Genomic DNA, 21,789 nt, shown 5'->3' with positions numbered 1-21,789 from the left:
TCTATTGACCTGTTATACCGTAACAACCCATGACTCTATTGAACTGTTATACAGTAACAACCCATGACTCTATTGACCTGTTATACAGTAACAACCCATGACTCTATTGACCTGTTATACAGTAACAACCCATGACTCTATTGACGTGTTATACAGTAACAACCCATGACTCTATTGACCTGTTATACAGTAACGACTCTAACCCATGACTCTATTAAACTGTTATACAGTAACAACCCATGACTCTATTGACCTGTTATACAGTAACAACCCATGACTCTATTGACGTGTTATACAGTAACAACCCATGACTCTATTGACCTGTTATACAGTAACGACTCTAACCCATGACTCTATTGACCTGTTATACAGTAACAACCCATGACTCTATTGACCTGTTATACAGTAACAACCCATGACTCTATTGACCTGTTATACAGTAACAACCCATGACTCTATTGACCTGTTATACAGTAACAACCCATGACTCTATTGACCTGTTATACAGTAACGACTCTAACCCATGACTCTATTGACCTGTTATACAGTAACGACTCTAACCCATGACTCTATTGACCTGTTATACAGTAACGACTCTAACCCATGACTCTATTGAACTGTTATACAGTAACAACCCATGACTCTATTGACCTGTTATACACTAACGACTCTAACCCATGACTCTATTGAACTGTTATACAGTAACAACTCTAACCCATGACTCTATTGACCTGTTATACAGTAACGACTCTAACCCATGACTCTATTGACCTGTTATACAGTAACAACTTTAACCCATGACTCTATTGAACTGTTATACAGTAACAACCCATGACTCTATTGACCTGTTATACAGTAACAACCCATGACTCTATTGACCTGTTATACAGTAACGACTCTAACCCATGACTCTATTGACGTGTTATACAGTAACAACCCATGACTCTATTGACCTGTTATACAGTAACGACTCTAACCCATGACTCTATTGACCTGTTATACAGTAACAACCCATGACTCTATTGAACTGTTATACAGTAACAACTCTAACCCATGACTCTATTGACCTGTTATACAGTAACAACTCTAACCCATGACTCTATTGACCTGTTATACAGTAACAACCCATGACTCTATTGACCTGTTATACAGTAACAACTCTAACCCATGACTCTATTGAACTGTTATACAGTAACAACCCATGACTCTATTGACCTGTTATACAGTAACGACTCTAACCCATGACTCTATTGACGTGTTATACAGTAACGACTCTAACCCATGACTCTATTGAACTGTTATACAGTAACGACCCATGACTCTATTGACCTGTTATACCGTAACAACCCATGACTCTATTGACCTGTTATACAGTAACAACCCATGACTCTATTGACGTGTTATACAGTAACAACCCATGACTCTATTGACCTGTTATACAGTAACGACTCTAACCCATGACTCTATTAAACTGTTATACAGTAACAACCCATGACTCTATTGACCTGTTATACAGTAACAACCCATGACTCTATTGACGTGTTATACAGTAACAACCCATGACTCTATTGACCTGTTATACAGTAACGACTCTAACCCATGACTCTATTGACCTGTTATACAGTAACAACCCATGACTCTATTGACCTGTTATACAGTAACAACCCATGACTCTATTGACCTGTTATACAGTAACAACCCATGACTCTATTGACCTGTTATACAGTAACAACCCATGACTCTATTGACCTGTTATACAGTAACGACTCTAACCCATGACTCTATTGACCTGTTATACAGTAACGACTCTAACCCATGACTCTATTGACCTGTTATACAGTAACGACTCTAACCCATGACTCTATTGACCTGTTATACAGTAACGACTCTAACCCATGACTCTATTGAACTGTTATACAGTAACAACCCATGACTCTATTGACCTGTTATACACTAACGACTCTAACCCATGACTCTATTGAACTGTTATACAGTAACAACTCTAACCCATGACTCTATTGACCTGTTATACAGTAACGACTCTAACCCATGACTCTATTGACCTGTTATACAGTAACAACTTTAACCCATGACTCTATTGAACTGTTATACAGTAACAACCCATGACTCTATTGACCTGTTATACAGTAACAACCCATGACTCTATTGACCTGTTATACAGTAACGACTCTAACCCATGACTCTATTGACGTGTTATACAGTAACAACCCATGACTCTATTGACCTGTTATACAGTAACGACTCTAACCCATGACTCTATTGACCTGTTATACAGTAACAACCCATGACTCTATTGAACTGTTATACAGTAACAACTCTAACCCATGACTCTATTGACCTGTTATACAGTAACAACTCTAACCCATGACTCTATTGACCTGTTATACAGTAACAACCCATGACTCTATTGACCTGTTATACAGTAACAACTCTAACCCATGACTCTATTGAACTGTTATACAGTAACAACCCATGACTCTATTGACCTGTTATACAGTAACGACTCTAACCCATGACTCTATTGACGTGTTATACAGTAACGACTCTAACCCATGACTCTATTGAACTGTTATACAGTAACGACCCATGACTCTATTGACCTGTTATACCGTAACAACCCATGACTCTATTGAACTGTTATACAGTAACAACCCATGACTCTATTGACCTGTTATACAGTAACGACTCTAACCCATGACTCTATTGACCTGTTATACAGTAACAACCCATGACTCTATTGACCTGTTATACAGTAACGACTCTAACCCATGACCCTATTGACCTGTTATACAGTAACGACTCTAACCCATGACTCTATTGAACTGTTATACAGTAACAACTCATGACCCTATTGACCTGTTATACAGTAACAACTCTAACCCATGACTCTATTGACCTGTTATACAGTAACAACCCATGACTCTATTGACCTGTTATACAGTAACAACTCATGACCCTATTGACCTGTTATACAGTAACGACTCTAACTCATGACTCTATTGACCTGTTATACAGTAACAACCCATGACTCTATTGACCTGTTATACAGTAACAACCCATGACTCTATTGACCTGTTATACAGTAACAACTCATGACCCTATTGACCTGTTATACAGTAACAACCCATGACTCTATTGACCTGTTATACAGTAACAACTCATGACCCTATTGACCTGTTATACAGTAACAACTCATGACCCTATTGACCTGTTATACAGTAACAACCCATGACTCTATTGACCTGTTATATAGTAACGACTCTAACCCATGACTCTATTGACGTGTTATACAGTAACAACCCATGACTCTATTGACCTGTTATACAGTAACGACTCTAACCCATGACTCTATTGACCTGTTATACAGTAACAACCCATGACTCTATTGAACTGTTATACAGTAACAACTCTAACCCATGACTCTATTGACCTGTTATACAGTAACAACCCATGACTCTATTGACCTGTTATACAGTAACAACTCTAACCCATGACTCTATTGAACTGTTATACAGTAACAACCCATGACTCTATTGACCTGTTATACAGTAACGACTCTAACCCATGACTCTATTGACGTGTTATACAGTAACGACTCTAACCCATGACTCTATTGAACTGTTATACAGTAACGACCCATGACTCTATTGACCTGTTATACCGTAACAACCCATGACTCTATTGAACTGTTATACAGTAACAACCCATGACGCTATTGACCTGTTATACAGTAACGACTCTAACCCATGACTCTATTGACCTGTTATACAGTAACAACCCATGACTCTATTGACCTGTTATACAGTAACGACTCTAACCCATGACCCTATTGACCTGTTATACAGTAACGACTCTAACCCATGACTCTATTGAACTGTTATACAGTAACAACTCATGACCCTATTGACCTGTTATACAGTAACAACTCTAACCCATGACTCTATTGACCTGTTATACAGTAACAACCCATGACTCTATTGACCTGTTATACAGTAACAACTCATGACCCTATTGACCTGTTATACAGTAACGACTCTAACTCATGACTCTATTGACCTGTTATACAGTAACAACCCATGACTCTATTGACCTGTTATACAGTAACAACTCATGACTCTATTGACCTGTTATACAGTAACAACCCATGACTCTATTGACCTGTTATACAGTAACAACTCTAACCCATGACTCTATTGACCTGTTATACCGTAACAACCCATGACTCTATTGACCTGTTATACAGTAACGACTCTAACCCATGACTCTATTGACCTGTTATACAGTAACGACTCTAACCCATGACTCTATTGACCTGTTATACCGTAACAACCCATGACTCTATTGACCTGTTATACAGTAACGACTCTAACCCATGACTCTATTGACCTGTTATACAGTAACAACCCTAACCCATGACTCTATTGACCTGTTATACCGTAACAACCCATGACTCTATTGACCTGTTATACCGTAACAGTTCAATAGAAGAGAGAAGAGGAGGAGAGGAGCTGGAGAAGAGTAGGATAGAGAGAGGAGAAGAGGGAAGAGAGAAAGAGGAGTAGATGAGAGAGGAGGAGAGGAGAGATGAGGAGAAGAGGAGCAGAAGAAGAGGAGGAGGGGGGGAGCAAGAAGAGAGAAGAGGAAGAGAAGAGAGAAGAGGTGGAGAGGAGGAGAAGAGAGAAGAGGTGGAGAGGAGGAGGATAATAGAGAAGAGGATTAGAAGAGGAGGATAACAGAGAAGAGGAGCGGGAGAAGATGAGGAGAGGAGGAGGAGAAAGGAGAAGAGGATGAGAATAGATAAGAGGAGGAGAGGAGGAAAGGAGAAGAGGAGGAGAAGAGAGAAGAGGGGACAGAAGAAAGAAGAGGAGGAGAAGAGACAGGAGGAGAAGAGAGAAGTGGATGAGAAGAGAGGAGAGGAGGAGATGAGGGGAAAGAAGAAAGAAGAGGGGGAAAAGAGAGGAGAGGAGCAGAAGAGTGGAGGAGAGGAGAGGAAGAGAGGAGGAGGAGAAGAGAGGAGAGGAGAGGAAGAGGGGGACAGAAGAGAGAAGAGGAAGAGAGGAGGAGGAGAAGAGAGGAGTGGAGGAGAGGACAGAAGAGAAGAGGAGGAGAGAAGAAGGAGAAAGGAGAAGAGAGGAGAGGGGGAGAGGAAGAGAGGAGGAGGAGGACAGAATGAGTCTGTTTGGTTAATAAACTGAAAGTGTTATAAGCCTGTATGTGTTTGTGTGTGTGTGTGTGTGTGTCTGTGTGTGTGTCTGTGTGTGTGTGTCTGTGTGTGTGTGTGTCTGTGTGTGTGTCTGTGTGTGTGTGTGTGTGTCTGTGTGTGTGTGTGTCTGTGTGTGTGAGAGAGAGAGCCACGGCCATATGCTGCGAATCAGGTTGAGTGGAGCGGAATGATCACATGACTGTCAAGACCACAGAAATGCCAAACACACACACACACACCGACACAGACACACACACACCGACACACACACACACACACACACCGACACAAACACACACACAAACTGGAATAAAACTGGCATGGGGGTGTTTATGTTGAGGAGAGGAAGAGAGGAGGAGGAGAAGAGAGGAGAGGAGAGGAAGAGGGGGACAGAAGAGAGAAGAGGAAGAGAGGAGGAGGAGAAGAGAGGAGTGGAGGAGAGGACAGAAGAGAAGAGGAGGAGAGAAGAAGGAGAAAGGAGAAGAGAGGAGAGGGGGAGAGGAAGAGAGGAGGAGGAGGACAGAATGAGTCTGTTTGGTTAATAAACTGAAAGTGTTATAAGCCTGTATGTGTTTGTGTGTGTGTGTGTGTGTGTCTGTGTGTGTGTGTGTGTGTGTGTGTGTGTGTGTGTGTGTGTGTGTGTGTGTGTGTGTGTCCCAGGTGTTCCGGTGGAAGACAAGATTAATATGTTTATCAACAGTTTTGGCTCCATCCAGGAAACCAACATGGTGAGCAGAGTTACTAATGCTAAAACCATGCTAACAATGCTACCAACATTCCAACGTCATCAACATTAGCCTATATGCTATAAACAGTAGCCTGTATGCTATAAACAGTAGCCTGTATGCTACCACCATTAGCCTATATGCTATAAACATTAGCCTATATGCTATTAACAGTAGCCTGTATGCTACCACCATTAGCATATATGCTATAAACATTAGCCTGTATCCTATAAACAGTAGCCTGTATGCTACCACCATCAGACTGTATGCTACCACCATCAGACTGTATGCTATCAGCATTATTCTGTATGCTGCCCTAAACTCTCCTGGCCCCTTACACTAAGTCTGAATTTGTCCTGCTAGGTGACCTAAATTGGGACATGCTTAAACTACCTGAGCCAAGTCCTAAAGCAATAGGGCTCCCTAAATCTTACTCAGATTATTACCAATCCCACAAGGTATGACTCCAAACACCCAGAAAAGGCTACTCTCCTCAATGTTATCCTCACAAATAATCCTGATAGGTATCAGTCTGGTGTTTTCTATCATGTCCTTAGTGACCACTGTTTTACAGCCTGTGTTCATAAAGGCTGCTCAGTGAAACAACCTGTCCTGATTTGTCCTAGACGTTTGATATAAAACTTTAACGAGCCTTCCTTCATGAACTGGACTCTGTAAATCTGGATAGAATCAGCTTGATCCCCTCTGTCGAAGATGCTTGGACCTTTTCTTTTTGATATTTTCAGATTTAAAAACAGGTTCGGCACCTGGTTCGACCATGATCTGGCTTACTCCACCTCAACAATCCCATTTGGCAAATTGCTCGGCACACGCATACCCAGGCTGATTGGCTCTCGTTCAGGAAAATGAGAAATAAGTGCACTCAGGCTATCTGGAAGGCCAAAGATAGTTACTTTAAGGAGCAGTTCTCTCTCTGTGGGTCTAACCCCAAGAAGTTCTGGAAAATGGTTAAAGATGTGGAGAATAAACCCTCCTCCTCACAGCTGCCCATGTCCCTTAATGTTGATGATATGGTTGTTACTGACAAGGAGCACATGGCTGAGCTCTTTAATCATCACTTCATTAAGTCAGGATTCCTATTTGACTCAGCCATGCCTCCTTGCCCGTCCAACATTTCCTCATCTCCCACCCCTTCTGATGTGACTATCCCCGATCCTCCTCCCTCTTGACCCCCTGCCCCACTACAAAGGTTTCCCCTGCAGGTGGTCACTGATTCTGAGGTGCTAGAGGAGCTCCTTGACCCCCAAAAAACACCTGGGTCAGATGGTTTAGACCCTTTCTTCTTTAAGGTTGCTGCCCCTATCATGGCAAAGCATATCTCCAACATTTTTAACCTGTCTCTCCTCTCTGGGGAGGTTCCCATTGCTTGGAAGGCAGTCACGGTTCGTCCTTTATTTAAAGGGTCAGATCAAGCTGATCCTAACTGTTTAAGGCCTATTTCTATTTTGCCCTGTTTATCAAAAGTGTTGGAAAAACATGTCAATAATCAACTGACTGGCTTTCTTGATGTCTATAGTATTCTCTTGGGTATGCCATCTGGTTTGCACTCAGGTTATGGATGTGTCACTGCAACCATATACAGTAGGTCCTCACTGATGTCACCATTGCCCTTGAATCTAAACAATGTTGTGCTGCTATTTTTATTGACTTGGCCAAATCTTTTAATACGGTAGACCATTACATTCTTGTGGGCCGGCTAAGGAGTATTGGTGTCTCTGAGGGGTCTTTGGCCTGGTTTGGTAACTACCTCTCTCAAAGAGTGCAGTGTATAAAGTCAGAACACCTGCTGTCTCAGCCACTGCCTGTCACCAAGGGAGTTCCCCAGGGCTAGATCCTAGGCCCCATGCTCTTCTCAATTTACATCAACAACATAGCTCAGGAGGTAGGAAGCTCTCTCAACCATTTATATGCAGATGATACAGTCTTATACTCAGCTGGTCCCTCCCCGGATTTTGTGTTAATCGCTCTACACAAAGCTTTCTTAGTGTCAAACAAGCTTTCTCTGCCCTTAACCTTATTCTGAACATCTCTAAAACAAAGGTCATGTGGTCTGGCAAGAATAATGCCCCTCTCCCCACAGGTGTGATTCCTACATCTGAGAGTTTAGAGCTTGAGATAGTCACCTCATACAAGTACTTGGGAGAATGGCTAGACGGTACACTGTCCTTCTCTCAGCACATATAAAAGCTGCAGGCTAAAGTTAAATCTAGACTTGGTTTCCTCCATCGTAATCGCTCCTCTTTAACCCCTGCTACCAAACTAACCCTGATTCAGATGACCAGCCTACACATGCTAGATTACGTAGACATCGTTTATAGATCGGCAGGTAAGGGTGCTCTCGAGCGGCTAGATGTTCTTTACCATTCGGCCATCAGATTTGCCACCAATGCTCCTTATAGGACACATCGCTAAACTACGTCAAAATGCTCTAGACACCTTGGGGAATACGTAGAAAAGGGAATCTGGTTGATAGCCCATTCACTGCTCAATAGGGACACACCAGAACACAGAGCTTTCAAAACACGAGTCACTTCCGGATTGGATTTTTCTCAGGCTTTCGTCTGCAATATCAGTTCTGTTATACTCACAGACAATATTTTTACAGTTTTGGAAACTTTAGAGTGTTTTCTATCCTAAACTGTCAATTATATGCATATTCTAGCATCTGGTCCTGACAAAATAGCCTGTTTACTCTGGGAACGTTATTTTTCCAAAAATGAAAATACTGCCCCCTAGCTAGAAGAAGTTATAGGACACATCGCTGCACTCTATACTCCTCTGACCTCATGACTTGGTTCATGGACTGTCAACTGTGGGACCTTGTATAGACAGGTGTGTGTCTTTCCAAATCATGTCCAATCAATTGAATTGACCACAGATGGACTCCAATCAAGTTGTAGAAACATCTCAAGGATGATTAATGGAAACAGGATGCACCTGAGCTCAATTTCTAGTCTCATAGCAAAATGGTCTGAATACTTCCCATATGTAAATAAGGTGTTTTTTCCATTTTTGCTTTGTCATTATGGGGTATCGTGTGTAGATTGATCTTTGTCATTATGGGGTATAGTGTGTAGATTGATCTTTGTCATTATGGGGTATCGTGTTTTATTTTATTTTTATTTTACCTTTATTTAACCAGGTAGGCAAGTTGAGAACAAGTTCTCATTTACAATTGCGACCTGGCCAAGATAAAGCAAAGCAGTTCGACAGATAAAACGACACAGAGTTACACATGGAGTAAAAACAAACATACAGTCAATAATGCAGTATAAACAAGTCTATATACAATGTGAGCAAATGAGGTGAGAAGGGAGGTAAAGGCAAAAAAAGGCCATGATGGCAAAGTAAATACAATATAGCAAGTAAAATACTGGAATGGTAGTTTTGCAATGGAAGAATGTGCAAAGTAGAAATAAAAAAATAATGGGGTGCAAAGGAGCAAAATAAATAAATAAATAAAAATTAAATACAGTTGGGAAAGAGGTAGTTGTTTGGGCTAAATTTTAGGTGGGCTATGTACAGGTGCAGTAATCTGTGAGCTGCTCTGACAGTTGGTGCTTAAAGCTAGTGAGGGAGATAAGTGTTTCCAGTTTCAGAGATTTGAAGAAGATTGATCTTTGTCATTATGGGGTATCGTGTGTAGATTGATCTTTGTCATTATGGGGTATAGTGTGTAGATTGATCTTTGTCATTATGGGGTATAGTGTGTAGATTGATCTTTGTCATTATGGGGTATCGTGTGAAGATTGATCTTTGTCATTATGGGGTATCGTGTGTAGATTGATCTTTGTCATTATGGGGCATAGTGTGAAGATTGATCTTTGTCATTATGGGGTATAGTGTGTAGATTGATCTTTGTCATTATGGGGTATAGTGTGTAGATTGATCTTTGTCATTATGGGGTATAGTGTGTTGATTGATCTTTGTCATTATGGGGTATCGTGTGTAGATTGATCTTTGTCATTATGGGGTATCGTGTGTAGATTGATCTTTGTCATTATGGGGTATCGTGTGTAGATTGATCTTTGTCATTATGGGGTATCGTGTGTAGATTGATCTTTGTCATTATTGGGTATAGTGTGTAGATTGATCTTTGTCATTATGGGGTATAGTGTGTAGATTGATGATTATTATTATTTAATTCTACTCATGCGTTGCTTTACCATGCAGTGATACAAATGGAAGTACACACACAGACTCCAACTAGCTTTAAGTTTTAGCTAGTTGAAAAGCAAAGCACATGTGCGTCGAATATGAAAACTAGACATCCGTCAAAGCGTCCATTAGGTGGACATAGGGCATGGAGATGGGGGATTGAGACAGATATCTAGCTTAAACAGAAAGATTTGGGGAGGGATTTTAATTATTATGCTAATTCGATTTCTATGGGGGAGCGAATGTTGACTCTAGGGGTTTAATTGACTTTGTACTAACAAATGATTGATTGTTGCTAGGACTACCGTGTGAACATCTTCCTGCGTCAGCGGTGGAACGACCCGAGGCTGAAGCTCCCGGCAGACTTCAAAGGAGAAGCGCTGACGGTGGACCCCAAGATATTCCAGTGTCTATGGAAACCAGACCTGTTCTTCGCCAACGAGAAACATGCCAACTTCCATGACGTCACGCAAGACAACATCCTGTTATTTATCTTCAGGAATGGAGACATTCTCATCAGCATGAGGTCTGTCTGTCTGTCTGTCTGTCTGTGAAGTTTGACTCTTTTTACTGACTGAGATCTTATCAACTCGTTTTAGACTGATTTTGTTAATAATTTGATTCAGTAATGCCCAGAGCAGAACCCCCTACCGGCAAACAATGAACTAAAAACTCTTAGTCTTATGGGGGCTTATGTCATTTGTGACTGAGACTTGTGTGCTTCCAAAAGTGTGCTTCCAACTTAATACATTTTTGATTGCTAGGCATACAAATACAATTATTTCTTTATATCTTTGAAACGAGGTCTAGATGCGCCCCAACCAGACTTCTTTATGAACGACTCTTGGCGGAATACTTGACTGTCGCGAGGAAGATAAGCACAATATCGTTCGAACTGCAGTAGTCCCACAAACGTTTCGGTTTGGAGTTTCAGTGTTGCGTGTTAAGCAGAGGCATGTGTATGTTTTGGTTCTACAAAGCTGTGTCCATTGATAACGTTCAATAATCAGTGAATTGGACCCACATGATAGACAGCTAGTGGTTGGAGCAATGAAGGACTAAAATGACTGAGGGACTTGGAAAAACGAATCATGACTATCAAGTCAGTAAAAAGAGTCATTTAAAAATAACAAATAGTTTGCGAACTGCACATCACTACTGCCTATCTGACTGTCTGCCTTTGAGCCTGTCTGTCTGCCAGGGTAGGTGCCTATGTGTGCCCAGTGATTGTCAGTTGTCTGTTCAGGTTGTCAGTGACTGTCTGTTGTGTGTTCAGGTTGTCAGTGCCTGTCTGGTGTGTGTTCAAGTTGTCTGTTGTGTGTTCAGGCTGTCAGTGACTGTCTGCTTTGTGTTCAGGTTGTCAGTGACTGTCTGTTGTGTGTTCAGGTTTTCAGTGACTGTCTGGTGTGTGTTCAGGTTGTCTGTTGTGTGTTCAGGTTGTCAGTGACTGTCTGGTGTGTTCAGGTTGTCAGTGACTGTCTGGTGTGTGTTCAGGTTGTCAGTGACTGCCTGTTGTGTGTTCAGGTTGTCAGTGACTGTCTTGTGTGTGTTCAGGTTGTCAGTGACTGTCTGTTGTGTGTTCAGGTTGTCAGTGATTGTCTGTTGTGTGTTCAGGTTGTCAGTGACTGCCTGGTGTGTGTTCAGGTTGTCAGTGATTGTCTATTGTGTGTTCAGGTTGTCAGTGATTGTCTGATGTGTGTTCAGGTTGTCAGTGACTGCCTGGTGTGTGTTCAGGTTGTCAGTGATTGTCTATTGTGTGTTCAGGTTGTCAGTGATTGTCTGATGTGTGTTCAGGTTGTCAGTGACTGTCTGTTGTGAGTTCAGGTTGTCAGTGATTGTCTGTTGTGAGTTCAGGTTGTCAGTGACTGTCTGTTGTGTGTTCAGGTTGTCAGTGACTGTCTGTTGTGTGTTCAAGTTGTCAGTGACTTTCTGTTGTGTGTTCAGGTTGTCAGTGACCCTGTCCTGCCCTCTGGACCTCACTCTGTTCCCCATGGACACACAGCTCTGCAAGATGCAACTGGAGAGCTGTACGTAAAACCTCTCTCTAACACACTCTCACACACGCACGCACAGAGAGACACACGCAATATTCATATACAGTGAGTGCACAAAACATTAAGAACACCTGCTGTTTCCATGACATAGACTGACCAGGTGAATCCAGGTGAAAGCTATGATCCCTTATTGATGTCACCTGTTAAATCCACTTCAATCAGTGTAGATGATGGGGAGGAGACGGGTTAAAGATGGATTTTTAAGCATTAGGACAATTGAGACATGGATTGTGTATGTGTGCCATTCAGAGGGTGAATGGGCAAAACCAAATATTTAAGTGCCTTTGAATGGAGTATGGTAGTAGATGCCAGACGCATCGGTTTGTGTCAAGAACTGCAAAGCTGCTGGGTTTTTCACGCTCAACTGTTTCCTTTGTGTATCAAGCATAGTCCACCATCCAAAGGACATTCTACCAACTTGACACAACTGTGGGAAGTGTTGGAGTCAACATGGGCAACCATCCCACCAGTGATATACATTTATATAGTGTTGTTATTGTAGATGGCTACACCACCAGTGATATATATGTATATAGTGTTGTTATTGTAGTTGTCTGCACCACCAGTGATATACATTTATATTGTAGTTGACTGCACCACCAGTGATATACTTTTATATTGTAGTTGGCTGCACCACCAGTGATATACATTTATATTGTAGTTGGCTGCACCACCAGGGATATATATTTATATAGTGTTGTTATTGTAGTTGGCTGCACCACCAGTGATATATATTTATATAGTGTTGTTATTGTAGTTGGCTGCACCACCAGGGATATATATTTATATAGTGTTGTTATTGTAGTTGGCTGCACCACCAGTGATATATATTTATATAGTGTTGTTATTGTAGTTGTCTGCACCACCAGTGATATACATTTATATTGTAGTTGACTGCACCACCAGTGATATACTTTTATATTGTAGTTGGCTGCACCACCAGGGATATATATTTATATAGTGTTGTTATTGTAGTTGGCTGCACCACCAGTGATATACATTTATTTAGTGTTGTTATTGTAGTTGTCTGCACCACCAGTGAGTGATATACATTTATATTGTAGTTGACTGCACCACCAGTGAGTGATATACATTTATATTGTAGTTGACTGCACCACCAGTGATATATATTTATATAGTGTTGTTATTGTAGTTGGCTGCACCACCAGGGATATATATTTATATAGTGTTGTTATTGTAGTTGGCTGCACCACCAGGGATATATATTTATATAGTGCTGTTATTGTAGTTGGCTGCACCACCAGTGATATATATTTATATAGTGTTGTTATTGTAGTTGGCTACACCACCAGTGATATATATTTATATAGTGTTGTTATTGTAGTTGGCTGCACCACCAGTGATATATATTTATATAGTGTTGTTATTGTAGTTGGCTGCACCACCAGTGATATATATTTATATAGTGTTGTTATTGTAGTTGGCTGCACCACCAGTGATATATATTTATATAGTGTTGTTATTGTAGTTGGCTGCACCACCAGTGATATATATTTATATAGTGTTGTTATTGTAGTTGGCTACACCACCAGGGATATATATTTATATAGTGTTGTTATTGTAGTTGGCTGCACCACCAGGGATATATATTTATATAGTGTTGTTATTGTAGTTGGCTGCACCACCAGTGATAGATATTTATATAGTGTTGTTATTGTAGTTGGCTGCACCACCAGTGATATATATGTATATAGTGTTGTTATTGTAGTTGGCTGCACCACCAGTGATATATATTTATATAGTGTTGTTATTGTAGTGTACTGCACCACCAGGGATATATATTTATATAGTGTTGTTATTGTAGTTGGCTGCACCACCAGGGATATATATTTATATAGTGTTGTTATTGTAGTTGGCTGCACCACCAGTGATATATATTTATATAGTGTTGTTATTGTAGTTGGCTGCACCACCAGTGATATATATTTATATAGTGTTGTTATTGTAGTTGGCTGCACCACCAGGGATATATATTTATATAGTGTTGTTATTGTAGTTGGCTGCACCACCAGTGATATATATTTATATAGTGTTGTTATTGTAGTTGGCTGCACCATGTTAGGGAAGATTCAGAATTTGTTGGTAACATATGTAAGGTGTTTTTATATTCATCAAATGGGTGTAAGTTACTTCTCATCAGAATGGTATTTTTGTATAATACTGTGGCGAGGTTGCAGTTATCTGTTCTATGTCAAAACTAAGTTGCATGGGCCGCTGGAAGGGGCGAGGTCAAAGTGGCATCATGTGTAAACATGTCGTTCACTCCCTACCTTTTTCTAGTGGAGAAAGGAGGGTGGCAGTGTCTGGAATCATTCTATGCTCCCTCTAATGTTGTTTCTATCTTAACCTATAGCCTCATTCTCCTCTCCGTGAGTTTGTCCAGGAGTTTGCATTTAGAGTGGGTTGTATCTAAATGACAATTTGATATATGCCTGTTGATTTGGAGGATTTGTTTATGGTTCTGGGGTTTGGGGTTTGGGAAAGGAGACAAAGCTGAACAATGAAATATGTCTATGCTGTCTGACTATGTGTGATCTTTGCTATAAAGGATCCCATTTTGCCATTGTGTGGGGACTCTCAACTTTTCATTTAGAGATACTGAACTGTTGAAAGTCAAAATGCTATAGAGCTTATATGATTAAAGATGGACTTTTATGACTAACTCTGACTTGTGTGTGTGGTTTGCTCCCATGATTTGGTAAATAGAGGACATTTCCACGACAACCACCAGTGATATACATTTATATAGTGTATTTATTGTAGTTGGCTGCACCACCAGTGATATTTATTTTATTTTATTTATTTCACCTTTATTTAACCAGGTAGGCTAGTTGAGAACAAGTTCTCATTTGCAACTGCGACCTGGCCAAGATAAAGCATAGCAGTGTGAGCATACAACAAAGAGTTACACATGGAGTAAACAATTAACAAGTCAATAACACAGTAGAAAACGAAGGGGGGGTCTATATACAATGTGTGCAAAAGGCATGAGGAGGTAGGCAAATAATTACAATTTTGCAGATTAACACTGGAGTGATAAAAGATCAGATGGTCATGTACAGGTAGAGATATTGGTGTGCAGAAGAGCAGAAAAGTAAATAAATAAAAACAGTACGGGGATGAGGTAGGTGAAAAGGGTGGGCTATTTACCAATAGACTATGTACAGCTGCAGCGATCGGTTAGCTGCTCAGATAGCTGATGTTTGATATATACATTTATATAGTGTATTTATTGTAGTTGGCTGCACCACCAGTGATATACATTTATATAGTGTTGTTATTGTAGTTGGCTGCACCACCAGGGATATATATTTATATAGTGTTGTTATTGTAGTTGGCTGCACCACCAGTGATATACATTTATATAGTGTTGTTATTGTAGTTGGCTGCACCACCAGGGATATATATTTATATAGTGTTGTTATTGTAGTTGGCTGCACCACCAGTGATATATATTTATATAGTGTTGTTATTGTAGTTGGCTGCACCACCAGTGATATACATTTATATAGTGTTGTTATTGTAGTTGGCTGCACCACCAGTGATATATATTTATATAGTGTTGTTATTGTAGTTGGCTGCACCACCAGGGATATATATTTATATAGTGTTGTTATTGTAGTTGGCTGCACCACCAGTGATATATATTTATATAGTGTTGTTATTGTAGTTGGCTGCACCACCAGTGATATATATGTATATAGTGTTGTTATTGTAGTTGGCTGCACCACCAGTGATATATATTTATATAGTGTTGTTATTGTAGTTGGCTGCACCACCAGTGATATATATTTATATAGTGTTGTTATTGTAGTTGGCTGCACCACCAGTGATATATATTTATATAGTGTTGTTATTGTAGTTGGCTGCACCACCAGTGATATACATTTATATATATTTTTTATTTATTTCACCTTTATTTAACCAGGTAGGCTAGTTGAGAACACCTTTATTTAACCAGGTAGGCTAGTTGAGAACAAGTTCTCATTTGCAACTGCGACCTGGCCAAGATAAAGCATAGCAGTGTGAGCATACAACAAAGAGTTACACATGGAGTAAACAATTAACAAGTCAATAACACAGTAGAAAACGAAGGGGGGGTCTATATACAATGTGTGCAAAAGGCATGAGGTAGGCAGGCAAATAATTACAATTTTGCAGATTAACACTGGAGTGATAAAAGATCAGATGGTCATGTACAGGTAGAGATATTGGTGTGCAGAAGAGCAGAAAAGTAAATAAATAAAAACAGTACGGGGATGAGGTAGGTGAAAAGGGTGGGCTATTTACCAATAGACTATGTACAGCTGCAGCGATCGGTTAGCTGCTCAGATAGCTGATGTTTGAAGTTGGTGAGGGAGATGAAAGTCTCCAACTTCAGCGATTTTTGCAATTCGTTCCAGTCACAGGCAGCAGAGTACTGGAACGAAAGGCGGCCAAATGAGGTGTTGGCTTTAGGGATGATCAGTGAGATACACCTGCTGGAGCGCGTGCTACGGATGGGTGTTGCCATCGTGACCAGTGAGCTGAGATAAGGCGGAGCTTTACCTAGCATAGACTTGTAGATGACCTGGAGCCAGTGGGTCTGGCGACGAATATGTAGCGAGGGCCAGCCGACTAGAGCATACAAGTCGCAGTGGTGGGTAGTATAAGGTGCTTTAGTGACAAAACGGATGGCACTGTGATAGACTGCATCCAGTTTGCTGAGTAGAGTGTTGGAAGCCATTTTGTAGATGACATCGCCGAAGTCGAGGATCGGTAGGATAGTCAGTTTTACTAGGGTAAGCTTGGCGGCTTGAGTGAAGGAGGCTTTGTTGCGGAATAGAAAGCCGACTCTTGATTTGATTTTCGATTGGAGATGTTTGATATGAGTCTGGAAGGAGAGTTTGCAGTCTAGCCAGACACCTAGGTACTTATAGACGTCCACATATTCTAGGTCGGAACCATCCAGGGTGGTGATGCTAGTCGGGCATGCAGGTGCAGGCAGCGACCGGTTGAAAAGCATGCATTTGGTTTTACTAGCGTTTAAGAGCAGTTGGAGGCCACGGAAGGAGTGTTGTATGGCATTGAAGCTTGTTTGGAGGTTAGATAGCACAGTGTCCAAAGACGGGCCGAAAGTATATAGAATGGTGTCGTCTGCGTAGAGGTGGATCAGGGAATCGCCCGCAGCAAGAGCAACATCATTGATATACACAGAGAAAAGAGTCGGCCCGAGAATTGAACCCTGTGGCACCCCCATAGAGACTGCCAGAGGACCGGACAGCATGCCCTCCGATTTGACACACTGAACTCTGTCTGCAAAGTAATTGGTGAACCAGGCAAGGCAGTCATCCGAAAAACCGAGGCTACTGAGTCTGCCGATAAGAATATGGTGATTGACAGAGTCGAAAGCCTTGGCGAGGTCGATGAAGACGGCTGCACAGTACTGTCTTTTATCGATGGCGGTTATGATGTCGTTTAGTACCTTGAGTGTGGCTGAGGTGCACCCATGACCGGCTCGGAAACCAGATTGCACAGCGGAGAAGGTACGGTGGGATTCGAGATGGTCAGTGACCTGTTTGTTGACTTGGCTTTCGAAGACCTTAGATAGGCAGGGCAGGATGGATATAGGTCTGTAACAGTTTGGGTCCAGGGTGTCTCCCCCTTTGAAGAGGGGGATGACTGCGGCAGCTTTCCAATCCTTGGGGATCTCAGACGAGATGAAAGAGAGGTTGAACAGGCTGGTAATAGGGGTTGTGACAATGGTGGCAGATAGTTTCAGAAATAGAGGGTCCAGATTGTCAAGCCCAGCTGATTTGTACGGGTCCAGGTTTTGCAGCTCTTTCAGAACATCTGCTATCTGGATTTGGGTAAAGGAGAACCTGGAGAGGCTTGGGCGAGGAGCTGCGGGGGGGGCGGAGCTGTTGGCCGAGGTTGAAGTAGCCAGGCGGAAGGCATGGCCAGCCGTTGAGAAATGCTTATTGAAGTTTTCGATAATCATGGATTTATCAGTGGTGACCGTGTTACCTAGCCTCAGTGCAGTGGGCAGCTGGGAGGAGGTGCTCTTGTTCTCCATGGACTTCACAGTGTCCCAGAACTTTTTGGAGTTGGAGCTACAGGATGCAAACTTCTGCCTGAAGAAGCTGGCCTTAGCTTTCCTGACTGACTGCGTGTATTGGTTCCGGACTTCCCTGAACAGTTGCATATCACGGGGACTATTCGATGCTATTGCAGTCCGCCACAGGATGTTTTTGTGCTGGTCGAGGGCAGTCAGGTCTGGGGTGAACCAAGGGCTGTATCTGTTCTTAGTTCTGCATTTTTTGAACGGAGCATGCTTATCTAAAATGGTGAGGAAGTTACTTTTAAAGAATGACCAGGCATCCTCAACTGACGGGATGAGGTCAATGTCCTTCCAGGATACCCGGGCCAGGTCGATTAGAAAGGCCTGCTCACAGAAGTGTTTTAGGGAGCGTTTGACAGTGATGAGGGGTGGTCGTTTGACTGCGGCTCCGTAGCGGATACAGGCAATGAGGCAGTGATCGCTGAGATCCTGGTTGAAGACAGCGGAGGTGTATTTGGAGGGCCAGTTGGTCAGGATGACGTCTATGAGGGTGCCCTTGTTTACAGAGTTAGGGTTGTACCTGGTGGGTTCCTTGATGATTTGTGTGAGATTGAGGGCATCTAGCTTAGATTGTAGGACTGGCGGGGTGTTAAGCATATCCCAGTTTAGGTCACCTAACAGAACAAACTCTGAAGCTAGATGGGGGGCGATCAATTCACAAATGGTGTCCAGGGCACAGCTGGGAGCTGAGGGGGGTCGGTAGCAGGCGGCAACCGTGAGAGACTTATTTCTGGAGAGAGTAATTTTCAAAATTAGTAGTTCGAACTGTTTGGGTATGGACCTGGAAAGTATGACATTACTTTGCAGGCCATCTCTGCAGTAAACTGCAACTCCTCCCCCTTTGGCAGTTCTATCTTGACGGAAGATGTTATAGTTGGGTATGGAAATCTCTGAATTTTTGGTGGCCTTCCTGAGCCAGGATTCAGACACAGCAAGGACATCAGGGTTAGCAGAGTGTGCTAAAGCAGTGAGTAAGACAAACTTAGGGAGGAGGCTTCTGATGTTGACATGCATGAAACCAAGGCTTTTTCGAACACAGAAGTCAACAAATGAGGGTGCCTGGGGACATGCAGGGCCTGGGTTTACCTCCACATCACCCGCGGAACAGAGAAGGAGTAGTATGAGGGTGCGGCTAAAGGCTATCAAAACTGGTCGCCTAGAGCGTTGGGGACAGAGAATAAGAGGAGCAGGTTTCTGGGCATGGTAGAATATATTCAGGGCATAATGCGCAGACAGGGGTATGGTGGGGTGCGGGTACAGCGGAGGTAAGCCCAGGCACTGGGTGATGATGAGAGAGGTTGTATCTCTGGACATGCTGGTAGTAATGGGTGAGGTCACCGCATGTGTGGGAGGTGGGACAAAGGAGTTATCAGGGGTATGAAGAGTGGAACTAGGGGCTCCATTGTGAACTAAAACAATGATAACTAACCTGAACAACAGTATACAAGGCATATTGACATTTGAGAGAGACATACAGCGAGGCATACAGTAATCACAGGTGTTGAATTGGGAAAGCTAGCTAAAACAGTAGGTGAGACAACAGCTAATCAGCTAGCACAACAACAGCAGGTAAAATGGCGTAGACTAGGCAACGGGGCCAACAGATAAAACAAACAAGCAGAATGGAGTACCGTGATTTATGGACAGTCCAGCGTGCATCAGCTATGTAGCCAAGAGATCAGTGTCCAGGGGGCAGCGGTGGATGGGGAAGGGAAGCTGGACTGGCGAGTGTTATCCAGGTTAAAAAAACGAACAATGACTAAATAGCTTGTAGCTAGTTAGCTGGTTAGCTTCTGGAGGTTCTTGAGTGTGTTCTAAAAATAAATAAAAAATAATAGCGATTCCGTATCACATTGGGTGAGGCAGGTTTCCGGAAGGTATAAACAAATTAAAAGTCAAAAGAGATAGAAAGTAAATATGGGTCCGGTGGGCGTTTGGGACGCGGCGATTCAGGCGGTTAGCAGGCCTGTGCTAACAAGCTAACAGTTTGTAGGCCCGGGCTAGACAAGGTAGCAGTTAGCAGACCGGAGCTGGACAAGCTAGCAGTTAGCAGGCCGAATTAGCAAGCAGGGAGATAGCGAGGGCTAGAGAGTTAGCCTTTGGGGGACGTCGCGATGGGGTGAGTCTGTTTATTCCTCTTCATGCGGTGACATCGATAGACCGGTCGTGGGCCCGGGTATTGTAGCTCAGGAGTATGCTACGGTGGTAGCGCAGGCCGGGCTAGCTTCAAGCTAAGTGGGTGGAAACGCTAGCCAGGGGTAATCATCCAGGGTTGCAGTTTAGCTAGATAGCTAGTTGTGAAGATCCAGCGTATTTGGAAGCTTAGGTTTAGCAAAATGTTTTTAAAGGGATAGCTATGTAAAAAACGAAAAATATGTAAAAAAACGAAAAATAAACAAAATATAAACAAAATATACAGGGACACGACACGACAGGACGACTTACTGCTACGCCATCTTGGCGCCAAACTGTTGTTATTGTAGTTGGCTACACCACCAGTGATATATATTTATATAGTGCTGTTATTGTAGTTGGCTACACCACCAGTGATATATATTTTTGGTTGGGAATCATTTGGAATCATTAATGGATAGCGATAATATAACCGTTTTCTCTGAGTTAAGTATTCAAGCCCTTTGTAATGGCAAGCATAAATCATTTTGGGAGTAAAACATTTCAAGTCACATAATAGGTGCTATGGACTCACTCTGTGTATATAGTGTTTAACATGATATTTGAATGACTACCTCATCTCTGTACCCCACACATGCAATTATCTGTAAGGTCCCTCAGTGGAGCATTGCATTTCAAATACAGATCCAACCGCAAAGACCAGTTTTTTTTTCCAATTCCTTTGATAGATGGGTAAAATAAAAAGCAGACATTGATTATCCATTTGAGGTGTAGTCATTAATTACACTTTGGATGGTGTATCAATATACCAAGTCACTACAAAGATACAGGTGTCCTTCCTAACTTAGTTGCCGGAGAGGAAGAAAACAGCTCAGGGATGACATGAGGCCAATGGTGACTTTAAAAAAAGTTAGAGTTTAAAGGCTGTGATAGGAGAAAACAACAGTTACTCCACAATACGAACCTAATTGACAGAGTGAAAAGAAGGAAGCCTGTACATAATAAAAATCCTCCAAAACATCCTGTTTGCAACACAGTGCAAAATATTCACCCCCTTGGCATTTTTCCTATCTTGTTGCATTACAACCTGTAATTTAAATTGATTTTTACTTGGATTTCATGTAATGGACATACACAAAATAGTCCAAATTGGTGAAGTGAAATTTAAAAAATAACTTCTTTCAAAAAAAAAAGAAAAAAAGGAAAAGTGATGTGTGTATTCACCCCCTTTGCTATGAAGCCCCATAAATAAGATCTGGTGCAAGCAATTACCTTCAGAAGTCACATAATTAGTTAGATTGCACACAAGGGTTAGAGGGTGGACTTTATTTAAGTGTCACACCATCTGTCACA

At 41.9% G+C, this 21,789-nt stretch overlaps 1 protein-coding gene across 2 annotated transcripts in view; it reads left to right on the top strand.

Moving 5' to 3' along the window:
• The window catches only part of LOC109886055 (glycine receptor subunit beta), a 71,586-nt gene that overhangs the window by 11,854 nt on the left and 37,943 nt on the right, over positions 1-21,789 (top strand). For both annotated transcript variants that reach the window (XM_031815986.1, XM_031815987.1), the window contains exons 4-6: positions 5,885-5,952; positions 10,428-10,654; positions 12,073-12,155. In XM_031815986.1, coding sequence (XP_031671846.1) covers positions 5,885-5,952; positions 10,428-10,654; positions 12,073-12,155 — 378 coding nt within the window. The remainder of the gene's footprint in view (positions 1-5,884; positions 5,953-10,427; positions 10,655-12,072; positions 12,156-21,789) is intronic.

The sequence above is a fragment of the Oncorhynchus kisutch genome, unplaced genomic scaffold (genome assembly GCF_002021735.2).
Source record: "Oncorhynchus kisutch isolate 150728-3 unplaced genomic scaffold, Okis_V2 scaffold719, whole genome shotgun sequence".
NCBI lineage: Eukaryota > Metazoa > Chordata > Actinopteri > Salmoniformes > Salmonidae > Oncorhynchus > Oncorhynchus kisutch.
This window is presented reverse-complemented; position numbering and strand designations above follow the sequence as displayed.